Source organism: Cynara cardunculus (assembly GCF_001531365.2).
Source record: "Cynara cardunculus var. scolymus isolate 2C chromosome LG 4, CcrdV1, whole genome shotgun sequence".
In the NCBI taxonomy this organism is placed as follows: domain Eukaryota; kingdom Viridiplantae; phylum Streptophyta; class Magnoliopsida; order Asterales; family Asteraceae; genus Cynara; species Cynara cardunculus.
In genome coordinates this window covers 19689532-19706149 of record NC_037531.1, presented here as the reverse complement: position 1 = coordinate 19706149, position 16618 = coordinate 19689532, and the positions used below count along the sequence as shown (strand labels likewise).

The window sequence follows — 16618 nt, the reverse complement described above, 5'->3', positions numbered from 1 at the left end:
CCTCCCTCTATCCTCAACTTCATTTTCTTCAAAATAAATACTAAATATAAATTTAACAAACCTTAAATCTGAACCCAAGAAATTTAAATTTAAATTTAAATCCAAATCAACCATCAACAACATCAAGAAGAGAAGGATTTAGTTTCTGGTTCGTTTCAACTTTCAAATATGAAGATGGTTAACTTTCTGGTTCATTTAAGATGTGAGATGGGTCTGGTTTGTCTCAAATCACAGATTCACGAGAGAGAGAGAGAGAGAGAGAGAGGGGATGTGAATGCGATTACGGAGTCCGACAAGGTTCGGCAAATAGAGAGGTCCTTAACCCATAAGTGGTCCTCACTTTTAAGTTTTCCTTGATCCTCTACATTCCATCATTATCCCTCTCCGTTTGATTCAAACACCTTATGACCCATTTTTTAAAAAAACCCCACGTGGTCAATTGTGAAAGAGAGACGATCTATGGATGAATCTTTAATCACGATGTTAGAAACTGACAGATCACATGAAAACCCAAAATATAGAAAATAATAATTAAAAGAAAGTACTAAAATATAGAAATGGTTGAACTGAAAAGACACATTTACCCCCTGACGTGCAGCTCGTGGGGGAGGGGGGGGTTGTTTTAACAGCCCTTTAGTAACATCTTTAGTTTTAAGAAAGAAAAGGAAAATAAAATGGAAATCATAGTGCCGGAGATTAGCAATTTTTATCGCAAAAAGGACGAAAATCGTAGTTTAACGACTACAATTTACCTCTTTTGTTTTAAAAGGTATTATAAAATAATGTTATAACTAATCTGTTAATGATATAAACGTGTTTGGTTGATTGGATGAAACAGATTGACAAAATAACGAGGACTTTTTCAATGTTATCATAAAAATGATTGTTTGATAGGTGTTCTAATGGAATAAATTATTCTTAACCGTCTGTATAACTTAATATCAAATCATAGACATATTTACATGAAAAAAAACAACAAAAATATTTAATGCAACAACATAATTAAGAATTAAAATGAATTAGCCGACTATTCTTGCTTCACATGGAAATAAGCAAAATGGGGCAACATGAGTGCATGACGAATATGAGGCTATTCATTAATGAAGAACGCATTATGTATATATATATATATAGCTGATCCGGTGTTGTCTCGTTCCTTCAGTTTGTTCTGATTCCAATGAAGGATACTATATTCCGCCCACACAACTACCTTGCTTGGTGGTTCACAATGGAAGTCTAGGTATCTGCTTAAGTGGTCTGCTCGTACCGTTCCAAAAAGAGCTGCGCTGACAGGCGTATTTGAAAATGTGTTTCCGGGCTCACATATCTAAATTTCAGCGAGATAGGGTGCGGATAGGTGGAATGGAAATTCCACTCCAATCCCTTTAATGGATCCCCGAAGGAGACGGGTGCAAATGGAATTTCAATCAAAGGCGCTATGACCACTGAGCATGCCAACAAGGCAAACTCAGAAAATCGTCTCCTGCCCCAAGTCATTGAAAGGGAGATACTCTGTTTATGATAGAGTTTGATGAAATTCCAAGAATATCATCTTCTTTTGAGCCCCAAACCAATATTAATGGAGTGCAAATGAAAATTGACATTAAATTCATGATACACATACGCATTCTCAAACATATGGAAAACCAATTTAGTCCCTCGTGAATCAAAATACCTATAAAATGACGTTCTGTTGTCTTTAGTTACCAATAAAATGTCGTTATGGAACTGTATTTATGCATTAAACGAAGCTACTAAAACGAGAGAATTAATATTTTATTAAATATATTGAATATTTTAACAATATACTAAGGTCTTATTTGTTTTTTATTAAAAGCTCTTATTAGCCTCTCATGTCTGATTCATTAAGAGGTAAAACCATTCAGACTGCTTATTTTTTTCAATTTTTCAGAGACAGTTATATCTTATTGTCCTCTTATCTGATAAGAGGTAAACTAAACTATTATTTGCCTTTTATTGTTCTTCAAACAATCAACGACAACGTTTTTCAATTGATTAACATTAATCGATCATTTCTTTCAATCAATCATTATCAAATCAATCCTCACGTCTCTCAATTGATATATTTTGATAGGATTTAAATGTGTTAAATACGTTAATGACATATCTTTGTTTAAATGAATACTAATTAAAATTTAGATGTAAATTTTGCAATGATGATGAATAAATATGTGAAATTGTATAAAATTTATTTATATATTCAATAATATAATTTTTTAATAGATAAAATAGACAATTTAAACAAATTCAGACATTTATCAGTTTACAAAAACAAACAGTCTAATTGATTCAAATTTCAGACGTCAGCACCACCTCTTATAAATCAAAAATGAAATAAGATTTCAGATTTTAGCACCTCTTAAAAAACAAATGTCATCTAAATGATAGCATTATTAAAAATAGAATAGCTGTTGAAATTGAATGAATATCTTTTTTAATTTTAACTTTTAATATACTCTAAAAGTTAAATAAATATGATGTTCTTTACCTCGATTTTAGATCAAACAACAACCCAAATTATATGAATTTAATTTTACTATCTTAATCTTATATGAATTTAATTTTAATTTTAGTAAAATTAAATTCATATAGGATACTGTTAATCTAATGACCCTTTGATCGCAACATGCCAAAACTGTCAATCTGACTACCTTCATAACTAAAAAGGCTAAAAGATCTCTCCATTTTCTCAGAATCTTATATCAGTCTGGTTTGTAGATCTTGTATACAAGTATTTTTGCGTGTTTATTTACAAGTGTAACATGTTATCATACTGCATATGCATCTAATGTGTTTAGATCTATTATTTATGCAAAATAAACACTCTTAAAAGTAGACACTTATTTTGTAACAAGCTAAAATAAAAAAAATGTACATTTACTTTGGAACAAAAAGCCAGTTTTTTTTTTTTTTTTTGGGTCACATTGGACAAGTTGGTTAACTGGTCGCTCTTCAATCCAACCTCAATCATACCGTTGTCTTAGCTAGAGCTTCCTAACCAATCACCTAATTATAAGAGGCGTTTACTCTATGCTTAGAGTGTAAGCATTTACCAGATTACTCATCTTATTTGGTGAAGTAAGAGGCATGACAATAACCAAGGTTCTTACTCAGTAAGTGAGAGAAACCTCTTGTCCCGTTAACATTTACAGGGTAAGATACACTTACAAACAAATCCATTTCGCCGTGAATATTACCCGACAAAATAACTAAAGATGGCGACTCTTACCAATTTCTTGATAACTATCTTCATATACATATATAGACTTGAGATCACGTGAGACCAACTTGTTTTCGTAAGACACGTAAGACCGTTTTTTTACACTTGAAACTTCACAGCAAAATGCTATGAAGGTAAAGAAGAGTCGAATCTTCACAGCAAAAACACTTTGAAGATTACCTTCATAACATTTTGCTGTGAAGTTTCAAATATAAAAAAATGTCTTACGAAAACAGATTAATCTCACGTAATCTCAAAAAAAAAAAAATGAGAGAGAGAGAGAGGGGGGATTACTTATTTCATATGACATCATTATTAACATACATACATACATACATGTACATTGTGTTTGTATCCACGGTTGTGTATTCCATTTGTCTAAATAATAATCATATCTAAAAACATATTATTAAATCGTAAAAGAATTTGAAAAATAAAAAGAGAAATAGTAAAAGAAGTTACCGTCATTTGCGCGTGCTAATCCCACCAACATTTCCAGCCACACACGTATACCATAAAACAAAAACCAGAATCAAACTTAAAATCAAACGCACGTGTTACCCAACCGTCTTATCCACGTGTCGCGATAAAACCGCCACCCCGCCCCACCTCTTCTCCTCAGAAATAACCCCCCACGCCACCCCCATTTGCTGCCGTCATTTTCTTCGCACCAGAAATACGACATCCTCTGTACGGAACCTTCCAATTCCTCCGGAGCCGCACCCGCTGCCCCCACCTCTTTTTTCTTAAATTAATCACCACATTAATTATGACCAATAACCACCATAATCAAAATAAAATCATCCACCCCCACCACCACAGCCACCACCACCACCTCCTTCCGTCGTCATCCACCACCACCAATCGTTCCAACTCTTCCACCATCACCACCACCACCCGTTCCCCCTCCTCCACCATCACCACCGCCACCCGTTCCAACTCCACCACCCAAGCGTGCGCCGCGTGCCGCTACCAACGCCGCAAGTGCGCGCCCGACTGCATTTTGGCGCCGTACTTTCCGCACGATCGCCAACGCCAGTTTCAAAACGCGCACAAGTTGTTCGGCGTGAGCAGCATTACGAAGATCATTCGTGATCTCGACCCGCAACAGAAGGACGAGGCGATGCGGACGATTATTTACCAGTCTGATGTTCGGGCTCAGGATCCGGTGGGTGGATGCTACCGGATCATCCGGGAGCTCCAGCGTCAGATTGAATTCTCATGCGCCGAGCTCGAGATCGTCTTGCATCAGCTCGCAATTTGTCGAGCTCACGCGGCGCAGAACCAGAACCAGAACCAGACCCACCACCATCACGATCAGATCTTGATCGATGGTGTTGATTGCGATATTCATCTCGTTAGCAATCCCGACGACCCGCATTTGTACGATGATCCTTCGACGGTTTTAGATACCGATAACGCCAATCATCAGCATCATGCGGGTCTGGATCTCGATCTCGGTCACATACCGCAGCAACAAGAACACGAAGATCATCTCGTGCACGGTCATGATCACGATCACGAGCAGTATATTCTCGGACAACAGAATTTGAACGATCACGATGATGGTTGCGAAGACGATCACGTGGTTCCGCTTCAAGAAATAAACTCGTGGGCGGCCATGAATAACTCGCCACCGTCTTCCGCCGTGTGCCTGGAGGTGAAGCCGCCGCCGTTGCACGCTTCCGTAGATGAATGCGAGGATTTCAAACCGCTCCTGATTAGCGACATTCCAGCCGGAGAACGACACGAATTCAAGTTTGAATTCGATGAAATAAACGAACCCAGGTCTGAAATCTCGTCCATAACGTTTATCACAAGTACTAATAAATCATGACATTCATAGTTCTAATTACTTCATATTCTATTTCATCATTATTGAGGGACAAAAATGCATAACTCCCTTTACAACCTTCTAGAATTCGCGTAAAGTCACTTTATCCAGCCCACCACTCAGACAAACACATCCTAAATGATATGCTTGACCATGTATTCTCAAATGTTAATATGGTATCAGAGCCAACATCTACCATTATAGAAATTTGACACTTTAGGACCATTTGTACTTGTCTAGCCTTCTTCCCTTACCGGTATAACCCCTTCTTAATACTTTGAGAAAGTATGTGTCTGTCTAGCCTTCATTGGACGGAGCGTGTAAGAGTCTTACATCAGCTATACTTGGACCAATATCCTCTATTTATGTCAGATCCTCCCTTCTCTCCAGAAAGACACTTTTGGAGATTAATCTAGGGTTCCACGTATTCTAACATAAAAAACATCACCTAACCTACGTGATTCATCATCTTAAAACAAATTTGATTGATTTATTATATGTAGGGTTGTCAATTTTGTACCAGTACAAACCAACCGATTCTCGAACTATCCGTACCATTTTAGTTGGTACCAATCTAATTGGTTGGTAGTACCGTACCAACCATCTAAACTTGGTTATTACGTCAGCCGTGTACCACGGTAATACCATACCGTAGCGACTTATTCTTTATGATATATTACTTAAAGTTTAATAAATAATACAATATATTTTGATTTTAAATTATCTTATAATTTTTATGAATATATAGAATTTGATTGAATTCAACAACCTTAGTAATTCATCCACACCTTCACGGTCTATATCACTGCTCAATAGTTTGAATGCATCTAGATCTAGTTGATAAATATGTCAAATGTAAATGAGTTTTCATCTTCAACTTTTGCAATGGTAACCAACCGAAAAAAGTTGGTACCAAGTATAGTTGGTTGGTACATGGTATAAAATTTTGCATATCAAGTATAGTTGGTTGGTACATGGTATAAAATTTTGTGTAGTAATTATGGTTGAATTTGTATAGAATATAATATTATGTTTGACTTGCCATTTTCAGTGAAGAGACTCTATTTAGTGAAGGAAATCACAAAGCTTTGCCTAAAGAGGAGAATGTTTCATTCTTCACAAAAGAAGAAACAGTAACCTACCAACAAACCAATGAAGATCATGATCTCAAAGGTGCTGCCACTTTGTTTACCCTCACAAACTGTAGCAGCTACTAACCAACAATCAAAGAAGTTCTAAATTCTGTTTTTTGAGAACCAAGTTCTTGCTTCTTGTCATTAGAATCTATAGATACAGATTCTTGCATATCTATATTCAATCTATAGAGATTGGGGAAGTTGGTCTACATCTTTTTCTTCTCTACTTTCTTCCCATATTCACATGTGAATATCTTGAGGGAAAAAAAAGAAGCGGATTTGCGAATGGAACGAACCGCTAAAAGGGTATTGAAAGCAAAGCAAAAGAAATAACATATCAGCAAGAAAGACGATTCTGATAAGTGATAACCCGTTAAAAGAGTCGGGTTTGAAGTTTTTGTTAATAAGAAAAATGAGAAGAATTCATCGGAGAGATGGATTTCGGAGGGTAGATGAAGATTTTGGATTTGGTTTTGGTTTATAGGTTGTTTTCTTTCAAGTTTATTGCAAGTTGAGGTATTTTTCTTGCCTCTTTTCCCTTTGTAATCTTGGTCTTTAAGGTTTAAATTCAATTTCAGATACAATTTATTTTGTCAAATTAACAGACTAAGACCTTGTTTACTAAACGATTATCTGATGTCATTTATATTACAGAATGAGTTCACATGTCAGAGAATCTTACCCAATAAATGAGGGAGAACTCTTAACTGGTAAACGCTTACTAGATAAAAGATGTTTACCAACAATGTTATCCGATAAAGCAAGTATATGTGGTAGCTCTTGTCGGTAAGCGTTTTTAAAAACGACCCCTAACACTAAATTCTCAAATTTGGGGGAAAAGAAAGGAAAGTGTTTTATTTGTGTTCTTGAAAAATAAAGGAAAGGAAACAATGGAAATGAATCAATTTTTATGTTCTTAAACCAGAGAAAAACGAAAGAAAAGATGTTATATTACAAATATATCCTTTATATTTGTTTTTCATCCTTCTCTCCTTATAAGGGTATTTTACAAATATGCCCTTTCTATTTGTTTTTCATACAGGTATAGTAACGATCAAGATATTATCTGGTGAGTGAGAAAAAAAGGCAGCCTGGTAAGTGTTTACCGGGTAAAAAACGATTACCGACAATCCATTTTAATCGTAAAAAATGTTACTTGATAAAACCATAATGGTTGTGTGGTGTAGTGGTTGAGGTCCCGGGATGTGGTAGAATATCCCATCCGCTCAGGGTTACGATTACATGCATACACAACAATTGTAGCCACTGAGTTTATCAGGGCAGTCATAATTTGCCGTCATTAGTCCAACCATAGCCTGAGACACCCTTCAAAAAAATATTACCCAATAATTTTGTGGTACCCGTTTAAAAGGTAAGTGTTTAGTAACCGATCACTTAGATTAATACAAGCATACCTTGGTCAAGCTGATCCTCCAAAGCTCCAATCTTCCACATTTAGGCTCGTTTCCATCCTTTTCAACATCTCAAAAGCACCGTCACAAGAAGTGAAATCTGAAACCCCTTGAAACATTTTGTCAAACAGTTGGTGGGCAACCTCTTTGAGCATCAAATACCAAATAAATTAAACCCTAAACGTTGGATATTTCATGAATTCGAAGTAGAAACATGAAAAAGATAGTTGATTCTGTTGTCAAAAGCAAAGATTTGAAGGTATTCGTCATCAATTAAACAGGAGACCAATTGAAATCCCCCGATTTTTTGGCGCAAATATAATAATTTATCCAACGGCTAACATAAATGGATATACCCGACATGTATGTATCAAGTCTTCCCCAACATATGTGCAAAAACGTTAAAATAAATATGCTAAAATACTTCAAAAAAATCCCACGTTAAAGCACATCAATACGTATTAACTTTAAATTTAGTGCAAATTATATGAAAAAACAATGTACTTTAACTTGATTCTTATTTTAAGTAACATACTTCCAAAACTTCTATGTTAAACATTTAAGTACCCGGATAACCAGTCGAAGAATTAACCGGTTACTATGCTGATGTGACGAGCGATGTGGTATCCAACTCAGTATTATATATTGAAGCATTAACAAGATACTGCATCACTCGCCACATCAGTATGATAACCGGTTAATGCTTCAAACGGTTACCCGAGTATTTAAATGTTTAAAAATTTACATCTTAAGTATCAAAATATAAGTTTTGAAAATACGTTACCTAAAATAAAAATGGAGTTAAAGTACGTTACTTTTTCATGCAATTTGTTCTATTTTAATCAATGAAAATTTAATAATTTTAAAAGTCGTAAATTTAAGTGAATATGAATGTACATAAAAATCATCATAGTTAAATATATAAATATAATTAATTAACTTAAGCTAATTAATATACATTAAAGATGGTTATATTTAAACTGTATATTAAAAAAAAATATATGTTAAATATATAAACTAGTAAAGTACTATAATTCAATACTAACAGGTAATATTTGCTGACGTGAATATCAAAGTTGTCAATAAACCCAAATTCTTCAAGAGAAAAATGATGAAAATTAAATAGAAACATCAAAATTTGGTACATTTAATCATTAATGCATTGCAAGCATAATTTTCCTCTCTACATGTTTAGAATTAGAATCCCATTCCCATATCATCCATGTTCGGCATCCGGTTTGCGAGTGGGTTCTTCTCTCCTTGACGATCTACAATGGTCGTCTCCGTGGTGGTTAACAACAACGACACACTGCACCCGTTCGTTAACAAATCAAAACGACAAGTAACATAATCGCAATATTTGACCATTAGTGAAACCGTCTATCCTTTCAACCGTGGACAAATAAGTCATTTAATCAACCAAGTGTCAGAATTTCCTACTTTATCCCCATTTTGACAGACAACCTACTGATCTTGTAATATTTGATGATGTGAATGTCAAATTGTCCATTAATATATTTTTGACCAATAACCTACTGATACACCGTTATATTTTTTAAATCAAGATAACTTGGCATCCATGTCATCGAATATTACAATATCAGTTGGTCACCAGTCAAAATGGATATAAAATAGGAAACTTTCAACTTTCATTACACGGATTGAGAAAAAAAAATTATCCGTTAAACTAAAAGGAACTAAAACAAACTTCATTATATTTTGCTGCATTTTGCAAAAAAAATGAAAAACTGGGAAACACCGTGGTAAACTTTCATCTGAACCGTATGCACATGTGCATACAAGTATTTTGTAAGCAATTTGTCCAGTATGCACATGTGGCATAAAAACCAAGAAACATCTTCAACTACTTGTATGCACATGTGTATACCGTCCAAATGAATGGTTAACAGAGTGTTCCTTAATTTTTCATTTTGGGGTTTTCCCTAAACCTGACTCTTCATGAAACATAGAGCATATTTAGAATAGTTACCTGGCAGCATCTACTAAGGCTGTTCTCACAACTTTTAAAGGATCAATGATTCCGGCCTTCACCATGTCTACATATTTGCCTGGTTAAACACAATAACCGCCTCTACAAGTTACAACAATTTCTCTATTTATCGACACAATTTGGTTTTTTTTGGGTAACAGTCAGAAAAATCCCCAATGGCCCTGAAGGTAACGACCAGGAAATCCTCATAGCCTTGAGGAGGCTCGAACTGGCGACCTATGCAGAGGAGCCCCAAGGCCTAGCCTTTATTTGCTAGTTGAGTTGACCCACAAGGTCTGACTCGAGTTTGTTAAGTAAAAGAGCATGAAACGCTTGATAAACAACCCGATTCGTGAATAAAAGCATATGTTTTACCGACCTTGGGCGGCATCAAATCCAAAATGAAGATCATTCTGTTCCAATAACTTGCCAAGAACCATGGCACCATCACCACCGGCATTTGAGACTATTGTGGATATCGGTGCCTAAAAGAAGATGAATAATATATCAAGAAAAGTGGTTTTAGTGCTTAACGGTAAGGAAAGGATCAACAGGAAGTCCAGAGAGAGAACCTTAAGGGCATTTTCGACTATTTCAACTCCTCTCTTCTGGTCCTCGTTTGCAGTTTTAAGGCCTTTAAGAACCTTGGTAGCATATAGAAGGGCGACCCCACCACCTATATATGAAATTATATGGTGACTGAAATCTTGGATGAATGACATTTCAAGAATTGCTTTATAGAACATGTTTGGCAACTATAAGCTAGCTTGCTTTTTGAGCTTATTGAAAAAGTACCATTTTTGTAACCTCGACTAATTCAATAGGGCCTTGAAGATAGCAACAACAAAAATCCCTGGTGGCCCTAAGAGGACTCGAATTGGCGACCATGAGGAGGCCCAGAGCTAGTCTTTCTTTGCAAGTTGAGCTGGTCCTCAAGGTTGAAAAACCCCCAACTTGTTTGACCATAAGTTGATTATAAGCTAGTTTTACAAGTTATTTCAAGTAGCATTTCAATAAACTTCAAGGGGATTTTTCCAATTATGTCCCTAATATTATTCCAATTATGCTCCTTATATTTTTCCAATTATGCTCTTTACATTTTTCCAATTAACTTTCAATATGTACTTTTAGGTCATTTTGAGTTATCATTTGCCTTAGAAGTTGGTTTTTACCAAACATGACTAGTTTATCTGCTACCGGCTAGCTTATTAGGTTAGTTTGCCAAACATAATCAAATTCCACATGAAGTAACAGTTGCTCGTAGAAGCCTTACCTGGAACTATTCCCTCTTCCACAGCTGCCCTTGTAGCATTAAGAGCATCGGTAACCCTATCTTTTCTTTCTCCAACTTCCACCTCGCTAGCCCCTCCGACCTTAAATAAATAAACAAGTGCAATGAGAATAAAGAAATTCTTAAAAATTTCAGATGCAAGAAAAAAACAAACCATACGAACCCAGTATATCCCACATGGAGGTGGGGTCTGGGGAAGGTAAGATGTAAGTAAGTTGACTTAACCTCTACCCCAAAGAGTAGAACTCCGGTTAACGTGAAGACTCCCGCCTTGTAAAAGTGTGACGAAGACAAAGGTGGACATAATTTTTTTTCAAGTGGTGGCACCATTTCACTGTAAAAAACGAAGCTACGATATTTTTTACACAATCATTAGTGGTCTGTTGGTTAGTTCCTTGCTTTTTGTATGTGAGGTCTTGTATCTCAAATTTTATCAGAAGAATAATAAACCTAAAACTAAAAGCTAAAAAACAAGAAATGATACAAATGCGATTCGAACCCATGCCTTGGAAAGAAAGTAAAGACCTTGTAAACCAACTCTACCAAGAGAAACTTGTGTTATTATTGTAATTTCTAGGTATACAGTACCACAGAGGAACAAAGCGGTGGATCGTGCCATCGCAAGCACCATATTGGGTCCGCCCCCGATGGAAAGGCGGATATGATAAAGTTCGGAAAAGTTGGTTAAGAGAAAACATTAACATATAAATAGAAAAATGTACCTTGAAAACTGCGACCCCTCCTGATAACTTTGACAACCTCTCTTGTGCTTTCTCTTTGTCAAACACGGCCGTGCTGTTCTCAATGGTTGACCTTAGTTGCTCACATCTTTCTTCAATTTGCCTCTTATCGCCACCACCATGTAGAATGATGGTATCATCGAGAGAAACAATAACCTAGTAGACATTAACTTTAAATGAAATCCCATATAGATTCAGTGTTGAAGGTTTCAGATTAACTTTAAAATAAAATAAGCACAAACCTTTTTCGCTGTACCAAGTTTGTCCAGTTGAACATCATTAAGGCTCAATCCACGTTCCTCGCTGACAACCTGCATATTACCCTTATGAGCTATGCTCTTACAACAGTCAAAATATGGAATCGCGGTCGGACCAGGATTTGAAATTGTCGAGTTATGGATGCTCTAAGGAAGTAGATATTTCTCTCACCTCCCCTCCAGTAAGCACCGCTAAATCTTCAAGATTGGCTCTCCTGTTATCCCCAAAGCCAGGAGCTTTAATGGCACACACCTACGAGTAGAAATTATACACTTGTTTCTCTTGAATTCACCATCACAAGAAAAGTAATAATAGCATTAAATAAATGGTTCTGAAGCAAATTTGGGTGCTTACCTTAACTCCAGCTTGATGCTTGTTAATGATCAGCATTGCCAACGGATCACTTTCCACATCTTCAGCCACAATTAGCAGAGGTCTATGTTTCTGTTTAATAATTCAATTAAAGATTTAAAAGTTAACAAATGTCCGAAAACGAGAGCTTAATCCTACGTTTCACTGTCCCACATGGAAGAAAATCCCTTTAACTCGATTACCTCTACAGCAAGCTCCAAGATTCTCACAAGTGAGTTCATGTCTGAAATTTTCTTGTCATGAATAAAGATTAACGGATGCTCCAAATCCTGCCTACACGCAAAAGAACAGATTCACATAATATGAGAAACTGTGACTAGCAGCAAAAAGTTTGAATTGTTTTAAAACAAGTGTCCACGTTTCTATTTTAGTTTGTCCCAAAATAAAGGTCCACTTTCCAAAGTTCCCACTTTCCAATTTTACCCTTAACTATGAGATGGAGAAATTCATTGCTCCCTCTATTGTTAAGGGTAAAATTGTCATTTGGTTAATTAAAAAAGTGTAATAATTACATATTTCTAAAATTGTGGTCCTTTTCATTATGAACATTTATTTTGGGTGGAGGTAGTAAAAAGAATGGATGAACTTCGCAATCAACAAAAACGGCACAAAAGATTGATGAATACCAAGTAATGCCGATACCTATTTGAACAACTGCTTTTTCAGACACCCTTTTTCTAAATTAGAAAAAGGTGATTTTGAAACAAATCATAAGTTTTGATAAAATACATTCTTCGTCAGTATATATACAAATATATCATAAAAATAAAAAGCTCCAATCTCATAAAATTAAACTAAGCAATTGAAACTGGCAGAGCTTATGCATACACATTTTTGAGTCTTTGTGTCGGTAATAAAATAAGGAGAGATATAACCCCGGCCTAGCTTCATCCCCTCTACAACTTCTAGTTCGTTATCCAAGGTGTTACCATCCTGCAGGATTATTAGATTGACTGAATTTAAAAAAACAAATCATGATGAATAATGATTAATCAGGTGCTAAGCTTGAATAAATTCTTACAGCCACTGTAATTACTCCATCTTTTCCGACTTTCTCCATAGCTCTTGCTATCAATTCACCAATCTCGCGCTCTCCATTTGCAGAGATAGTGGCTACCTAATTCACACACGTGTGCAGAAAATTCAAATATAAAATATGCAGTATATAAAAAGCATTTGAAGAATGAATAACAACTTTTAACCAGAAGGAAGGAAAGTATAGAACCTGCGTAATTTCTTCTGGTGTACTAATCATTAGTGCTTGTCTTTTCAGGTCGTCTATAATGGCATCAACAGCCATACTGATACCCTTGCGCAAATCCATCACATTTACACCTGCAGCTACAGACTTGCAACCTTCGGTGAATATTGCTTGAGTCAGAACGGTGGCACAAGTTGTACCTGTAATGACATCATATATTATATGAATGAGATCTTAGGAACCCAACAAGATTAATATATGTTATAGCTAATTCTAAATTAATTCCCAGTAGAAACCTACTTAAAAATGTGGCAATGTTCCTTTGCATACAAATGATAGACACAAATATGTTTTAAGTTTTAACCGGCTCAAGTCAAACAGGGAAACATTTGTCCGGCTGTTAGCTTCAGGACCTCATGGGATAAGTCAAGGTGCGCGCAAGCTGACCCTGACACCCATGGTTATTTAAAATACACATTTGTTTTCTTTTGCCAACTGGGATTTCCCACATTAGTTACAAAGTTTACTTTTTTATGAAAGTTCAGGCTTATAAATTATTACTCACTTTTCATCATTACAAATTATTAGTGTCATTGGTTTTGGTCCAAAACCTTCTCTACTTTGTCATAATTGAAGGGTATTTTAGACATTTGAAAGATAGTCAAACACTTCTATTGAACTTTGTCAAGAGTAAAACATTGTATTTCTAATGGAAGAAAAATAATGTGCTCGGCTGTAGGACATTATATTGTAATCCTCTTTAATAGGATATCATTGTTGAATTAGTCAAGATTATGACATTAGTGAACATTATGACAGAAAGTAATTATGGGTGAGCAAATTACCATCTCCAGCCACAGAATTAGTTGCACTTGCAACCTGCTTCACCAAATTAGCACCAACGTTTTTAGCCTTCTCCTCAAAGTTTATACTTTTGGCCACCGTGACACCATCCTTTGTGACTTTAGGGGGCCCACGACTTTGGTCAATAATCACATTACGTCCCTGATTGCAAATTGAAATGAATAAGATCGGTTTTGATAACAAAAACATTAATTTGCTCAAAACATACAGACCATTTTTTTGCCGAACCAAAAACAATTTAGACTATTGCAAAAGAAATGAGGGCTGAAGAAAATTACCTTCGGTCCCATGGTAACCTTTACAGCTTCAGCAAGCTGGTTCACACCAAGCAACATGGCAGCCCGAGCCCTGGTCCCAAACTGGATATCCTTCGCAACATAGTTTCTACTACCAATAATTCTACCAGATACCTTCCAACAACGTATCCAATCAATAAAAGAATAATAAATAGATCAGAAAAATTACTCACTCTGATTACTCCCTACGTCCCAAGATAAGTGCTCATATTTCTATTTTTGTTTGTCCCAAAATAAGTGTCACTTTCGGAAGTAATTGCGTAGTTTCCATTTCTACCTTAATTATGACATGAAATTCATTACTCCCTCTATTATCAACGATAAAAATATCATTCAGTTAATTAGAAAAGTGTGATAATTACACTTTCTAACACCTTTTTCCATTGTGGACATTTATTCCGGGACCGAGTGAGTTTAAGGTCAGACATAATACTTCCAGATAAGTTTCGATCATCGATTTCATTGCATATTTAACAAGAAAAGGTTTTGATCAAACGATTAATGCAACAGAATGTGAAAAAAAGTAGCTCCACGAAGAACAACAATGTGATCAATCGATTAATGCAACAGAATCAAGATCAATCGATTCAGGAAAATGGAATATTGATCAAACCCTATAGTAGAATAACCAAAAGAGTAAAGCTACATCAACCATCTTCACCATAGATTTGCCCTACCAATAATACCTAGCAAATGGAAAAAGGACTGAAGGGGATTCTCACCAGTTTTCTTGATGTAGAAGACCTATAAACAATTAATCACATATTGAATCAGCATTTCCTGAATATCCAATAACCTACGAAATTATCAACAAATCAAGAACGAAAATAGAAAACCTGATCGAGGAAGTGAAAGCTGCAGCGGCCCGATACATGGTGGTCGGAGATCGCAAAAACAGTGGTAGAGATTAAACTCAATTGACAGAAAAGGGGGAGAACAATCACTGTGAATCAGCCAGGCACAGGGGTTTTGGAAATTAGGGTTTAAGGCGATGGTTTGAAATCGAAAGGATCAATACATTCAAATCGGGTCTATTCGGGTCAAATATGGCATTTAATATATTTAAATTGTATTAAATACATCACTTGAGAGAGATGAGGATCGATTAAGAGAAATAATCAACTGAATAATCAATTGAGAATCGTCGTTTTCAAGTGTCTGGAGAACATAAAAGACAATTAAAAAGTTGGTTTACCCATTGCTAGATAAGAGGACAATAAAACATAAATATCACTGAAATTTTAAAAAAGACAAACAATATAAAAATCTCTACCTCTTAACGAATAAGATATAAACGAGTAACAAAAGCTTCTTTAAAAAAAACAAGGTCTAAGATGCTATTTTTCTTCATAAAAATATTATACCAACTTTGAGGTAAAAAGTGCATATTTTGAATGATTTAGTTTTTAAAACATAATTTTTGTTAAATAATAAAGTCTCATTTAGACAAAATATCGTGTGAGAGTGAGAGTTAAAATGAGAAGCATAAGAAGTTATCTGAGCCCTTGATCATTATTAATCTTAAACTCACCAATGAATCTGCTTGATACGGTTATTGATCTGGTACATCTCGATGCATCTATCCAATGATGAAAATATCTTGTTACGCTTCTTATTTTAACTATATTTCTCGCTTAAACCCAACCCTTACTGTTATATACCTAAAAATCTCGAAAGAGATGACTTGTAACATGCATAGCATGTAAAAGTAAACAAATTCTAAACCATAAGCAAAAACCCTAACCCGTTTCAACCAACATCGCCCCCATAACATGACGTCACCGTCGTTGTCATCACCTCAATCTTCGACCATGTTTTGCAACTTCAAAATATATTCAACCGGTTGCAGAAATTCTAATGATTTATTTGTTTAAAAAAGTATTTAATAACTTAATCTAAATTCATAGGGTCTTTTCCCATTTTTGAAAAGAAATGAATAAATGGTTGTTAATAGGGTGTTCAAAAATCCGACTAACCTGATCA

The 16618-nt window shown here is 35.4% G+C and overlaps 2 protein-coding genes across 2 annotated transcripts; one reads left to right on the top strand and one right to left on the bottom strand.

Annotated features, from left to right (window-relative positions):
- Positions 1-4010: 4010 nt before the first annotated feature.
- On the top strand, positions 4011-7012 carry LOC112511003 (LOB domain-containing protein 22-like). The gene is made up of 2 exons (XM_025116357.1): positions 4011-5029; positions 6127-7012. The coding sequence occupies exons 1-2, from the start codon at positions 4011-4013 to the stop codon at positions 6290-6292; spliced, it is 1185 nt and encodes a 394-aa protein (XP_024972125.1). The 3' UTR covers positions 6293-7012.
- A 1665-nt stretch (positions 7013-8677) lies between these two features.
- On the bottom strand, positions 8678-15580 carry LOC112511236 (chaperonin CPN60-like 2, mitochondrial). The gene is made up of 17 exons (XM_025116772.1): positions 15472-15580; positions 15358-15379; positions 14618-14749; positions 14321-14480; positions 13500-13675; positions 13296-13391; positions 13103-13207; positions 12457-12543; positions 12257-12346; positions 12074-12154; positions 11887-11955; positions 11627-11800; positions 10887-10986; positions 10186-10289; positions 9993-10098; positions 9614-9692; positions 8678-8932 (listed from the first exon to the last, which is right to left on the bottom strand). Exons 1-17 carry the CDS (start codon positions 15507-15509, stop codon positions 8821-8823), a joined length of 1731 nt encoding a protein of 576 aa, XP_024972540.1. The 5' UTR covers positions 15510-15580; the 3' UTR covers positions 8678-8820.
- Positions 15581-16618: the final 1038 nt, after the last annotated feature.

Coding starts and splice junctions, on each gene's coding strand:
- LOC112511003 (XM_025116357.1), top strand. CDS start 4,011: ATGACCAATAACCACCATAATCAAAATAAAATCATCCACCCCCACCAC. Junction 5,030..6,126: donor GATGAAATAAACGAACCCAG/GTCTGAAATCTC, acceptor TGCCATTTTCAG/TGAAGAGACTCTATTTAGTG.
- LOC112511236 (XM_025116772.1), bottom strand. CDS start 15,509: ATGTATCGGGCCGCTGCAGCTTTCACTTCCTCGATCAG. Junction 13,392..13,499: donor CACCAGAAGAAATTACGCAG/GTTCTATACTTT, acceptor TGTGTGAATTAG/GTAGCCACTATCTCTGCAAA. Junction 10,987..11,626: donor GAGGGGTCGCAGTTTTCAAG/GTACATTTTTCT, acceptor TATTTATTTAAG/GTCGGAGGGGCTAGCGAGGT.